The sequence below is a fragment of the Fopius arisanus genome, unplaced genomic scaffold, assembly GCF_000806365.1.
Source record: "Fopius arisanus strain USDA-PBARC FA_bdor unplaced genomic scaffold, ASM80636v1 scaffold00020, whole genome shotgun sequence".
NCBI classification, from domain to species: Eukaryota; Metazoa; Arthropoda; class Insecta; order Hymenoptera; family Braconidae; genus Fopius; species Fopius arisanus.
The window spans coordinates 344,875-348,870 of NW_011887759.1; the positions used below are offsets into that span (position 1 = coordinate 344,875).

Consider the following 3,996-nt stretch of genomic DNA (forward strand, 5'->3'; position numbering starts at 1 on the left):
TTTATGATATCGTAATTATATTTATTGTCAATCATTGAATGGGTGGAGTAAGGGAGTAAGTTCTGGAATTAAGGCTGAGCCCTTCTCATTATTCATGAATGTTATTTTGAGAGGACATATTCATGCTCAAATAAACTTACAACTTTCGATAAGAAAAATATTCAATGGTGTTGTCAATGTTTCCGGACCATGAAATGAGAAGCGTTTGTGCAAAATATCTAGGAATTGAAAAAAGATTGTAAATTTTTTATGGCAATCAAGAAAATTCGAAAAATACTTTGATACTGTAATCATTACTATAACTTTGTCCTCATTCAACGAGAGAAAAATTTAAATTCTTTAACGGTAATGGATTTTTTTATTTATAAGGATAACATGCATTTTCGTGTCGGTATATTTTTATGTTGACTGTCAATTGTGAATGTTTTTTCGAAAATTTTTTATAGAGAAATTCAGGAGTTATTAAGAATTTGAACATCTCCGTTTCGTTTCATTCCCTAGGTTAAACTAATCATGTCATGTAGAAAAGTTTCGCAATACATTTTTCAAATGATTTTTCTTATGGTTCATCTAATTTATGTTGTATGTGGGATAATGAATGACAGAGGCATTTATGTCGAGTGAAGTGATGGTGGGGTGAAGGAATGTGTGGGTTTTACCTAACTGGACCTGAATCACCGCGTCTCCTCGAAATCGGCTTGACCGGCTTGGCTCATCCCTTCAATCCATATTTCTTTTATCACTACATCATAAAATAAGTGTAATCTCTAAACATCGAGTGTTTGTAATTTTGTAATCGATGATTTTAATGAATTTTGAGAATCAGTGCACGAGTTCTGCAGTATATTTATGTCGAGAACTATGTGAGGCTTCTGCGATCTCGAGTGTAAACAAATAGATCTATCCCATGCACGACTTCGTTCTGGCGGGAAGTTTTTAAATATGAAGGAACAAGTGAATTTGCACAAGTTGGAGACTCTATTCTATTTCGCTGCTTGGAGTGGAGGCATTTTTTACGGCCTGTATCATCTTTATTTGGCTGGAGCCTGTAAATATTTCTGACCATATCTTGTTCAATTGAGTATTATTTTTTTCCCCTGAATTGATGTGAATAAATGGGAAGGAATTATGAGCTAGCCCATTTTATTAAAATTGATCTAAAAGTGAAACTTTCATATCAGAAAATTCATTCATTGAAAAAAAAATATATCACGAGAAGTTCCTCTATATATTTATAGATTATTTAGGAATAAATGAAAAATGTCGAATTCTGTTATACTTTTGATGGAAAGCCTGGAATATGTACTAGCCATTCGTAATGAAAAAATGTGAGTTTGATCCCCCAGATTTTGAAGACTATGACGATGCCTTCAACGATTTCATCCCCGGATGGTCCTGGGTGGGACGGAAACAAGATACATCCGACATCGAGTGGTCTCTCTGGATTCCTTTCATGTACCAATTAATTCCTTGGATCACAGTACATCTGGCATTCTCCCAGTACCTGAAGTGGTCAGAGTGCAGTAGCACGATAATCTGCTGCTGGTACATCACAATTTCAGTAGGATTTTTGTGTCATTATGCTGGAGGGATCACAATGATTCTTCTTCTCATCCAGCCCTGTATCGCGTGTTTATTGACATCATTCAGGAGTAAGAAAGTAGCATACGTCATACACTTTGCGACGTTAGGAGTTATTCAGTTGAGCCCTACGCTGGAGATTGTCATTCAAGATTGGCTGATGTTGAAGGAAAACGTCTACCACATGATAGTAATCGCTATCTGTTGGATGCAACTGAGAACCATCAGCTGCAGCATTGACAACATTACTGATTACAAGCATAAAAATATTATGGGCTTTTTGAAGAATTTCATTCAGAGCACTGCTTATTGCTTGTATCTTCCTACATTATTCTTGGGGCCATTTGTACTTTATAGTGATTTTATTAAAGGGGTGAGTACTCCAGTCTCAAGTATGTCACTTCCACAATTTTCCTTTCATTAAAAATTATCCAATTGCGATCACATCGAACGTTCCTTGGTGTCGAAAGGATGTAGGCCGTGAAAAATTAGAAATCGTACTATCTCCTGAGAAATAATTAGATAATTGGAAATCGTTTTTGGTAATTTGTCTTTGATTTTTATATGTTTCAGATAGAAGGGCCTTTTAGAGAGTGGACATTCCGACGGTTCACAATTTTTATATTGAATATAATACGTTTCACTTTCTGGATATTCTTCACCGAGTTGAGTACACATTTTATCTACTGTAATGCGTTGCAGTATCATCCGGAATTTGTGGCACAACTAAATCCTTGGGCTTTCTATGCAATGGGTTACGCTATGGGACAATATTTCCTGAACAAATATGTTGTTTTTTATGGAACCTGCGGGGAAATTAGCAGAGCTGACAATATCAATGCTCCGCCTCCTCCAAAGTGTATTGGGAGAATTCATTTGTACTCGGAGATGTGGAAGCATTTCGATAGAGGATTGTATCAATTTCTTATCAGGTGAAAAACAATTTCATTTATTCATGATCAACATGATTTTGTGAAAATGAGAAATTTCGTGAGTTGAGGCAATCGTTTCAACCGAAAACATGAAATAATACGAAAATAACTCAATATCAATTTTTAATTTGAATAAATAATCAGCTGGATTTTCGAATTTCAGATATATTTATGTGCCAATAGCATCGATGGAAATTCCACTCAAGAAAATATTAGCTTCATTCATATCATTCGGATTCGTATTTCTTTGGCATGGAGTTCAGTTATTTATTTTCACTTGGTCTTTCCTGAATTTCTTGGGGCTGACTATCGAAGGTATCGCCAGATCCATTAGAAACACTCCGGGATTTATGGAATGGGAGGAGAAACGGTTGACACCAAAAAATGTCCGCAGATTCCACTGTTTGCTAGCCAGCCCTCTGTTAGCCCTCTCGGCGATATCCAATTTTTATTTTTTCGCTGGCCAGGATATTGGCAATATTTTTATGTACAGGATTTTTCATGGTGAGTACGGAATGCTATGAATTTCAATTTATAATCCTTCCCGATTTCTCTTTATAATATTGGCAGTGAATTCTTAAGGGAGCTGGTGAGATTAAATTACCTCTAAAGATATATTTAAGAATTGAATAAGCGAAGATTTTTTAATGATTCAATCTGAGAGAAAATTTTACACACTTGGTATGTAAATTCTTAAGAACGCAGGAATTTTGAAACTTTTCTGTGAAAAATGTTCCAGACTCACCCAAAGCCGTGGGCATTCTCCTTTTCCTACTCTACTGCTGCTGCCAAGTGTCAACTGAAGTGAAAAACTACGAGATACGAAGAGAAACTAAAATTGAGCTTGATGATATTGAAAAAAGAATGTGAGAAATATAAATAATTGTGAATTTTATTACTGTATTGTTGATAATATAAGGACGACGTAAAATTATGAAAAAATATTGGAAGATTTACTCTTGGCAATCTCTTCTTGTAACTTCTCTTCAAAACGCTTTTGTGACATGATCAATGTACTTATGTTCGGATGTCCAATACCAGCGGCCGTCCATTTCTCGTAGTTGCGTCTGATACTGTCTTCCAGTCTGTGCACAATTGTTGGTGCACGGTACAAATCATGAATTGTGTAGCCAGTGCTATGAAGAAATTGAAGCATTTTGGTCAATTTTACGATGGAGAGTGATTTAATATCAGGACTACGATAAAGAAGGGATGTGGCAGAATGCAAATCGCAGTCCATTACTTTGGCGATGTGCTCCTCAAGGGTGGTATCAGGACCAACGATCGTGTTCCAATTAATTTTCTTCTCCTCCCGTCTAGAATATAATTCATTAACGTCCACACATTTGCATTCTCATAATATCGATGATATCTTCAAGCTCTTTGAATTTTAAATCTTGCAATACGAAATTTACCTTTCAATTATCGAAATTGGACAGCGAATGAACCATGGCTTGATTTCTTTTATTCCAGCACGTTGAGC

At 35.8% G+C, this 3,996-nt stretch overlaps 2 protein-coding genes across 2 annotated transcripts in view; one reads left to right on the forward strand and one right to left on the reverse strand.

Annotated features, from left to right (window-relative positions):
• The first annotated feature begins 918 nt into the window (after positions 1–918).
• On the forward strand, positions 919–3,405 carry rasp (protein-cysteine N-palmitoyltransferase Rasp). Its single transcript, XM_011301053.1, has 5 exons — positions 919–1,048; positions 1,347–1,954; positions 2,155–2,513; positions 2,677–3,017; positions 3,253–3,405. The coding sequence occupies exons 1-5, from the start codon at positions 943–945 to the stop codon at positions 3,381–3,383; spliced, it is 1,545 nt and encodes a 514-aa protein (XP_011299355.1). The 5' UTR covers positions 919–942; the 3' UTR covers positions 3,384–3,405.
• The window catches only part of mTTF (mitochondrial transcription termination factor), a 1,835-nt gene continuing 1,226 nt past the window's right edge, over positions 3,388–3,996 (reverse strand). The window contains exons 3-4 of the mRNA XM_011301223.1: positions 3,929–3,995; positions 3,388–3,829 (exon numbers count right to left, since the gene is read on the reverse strand). Of these exons, the coding sequence (XP_011299525.1) occupies positions 3,445–3,829; positions 3,929–3,995 (452 nt within the window). The 3' untranslated portion in view covers positions 3,388–3,444. The remainder of the gene's footprint in view (positions 3,830–3,928; position 3,996) is intronic.

What these genes read in the sequence shown, in the direction of transcription:
- rasp (XM_011301053.1), top strand. Translation starts at nt 943, where the DNA reads ATGAAGGAACAAGTGAATTTGCACAAGTTGGAGACTCTATTCTATTTC. An exon ending in TTGTATCAATTTCTTATCAG is followed by an intron (nt 2,514 to 2,676) that starts GTGAAAAACAAT and finishes TTCGAATTTCAG; the next exon opens with ATATATTTATGTGCCAATAG. An exon ending in TATGTACAGGATTTTTCATG is followed by an intron (nt 3,018 to 3,252) that starts GTGAGTACGGAA and finishes AAAATGTTCCAG; the next exon opens with ACTCACCCAAAGCCGTGGGC.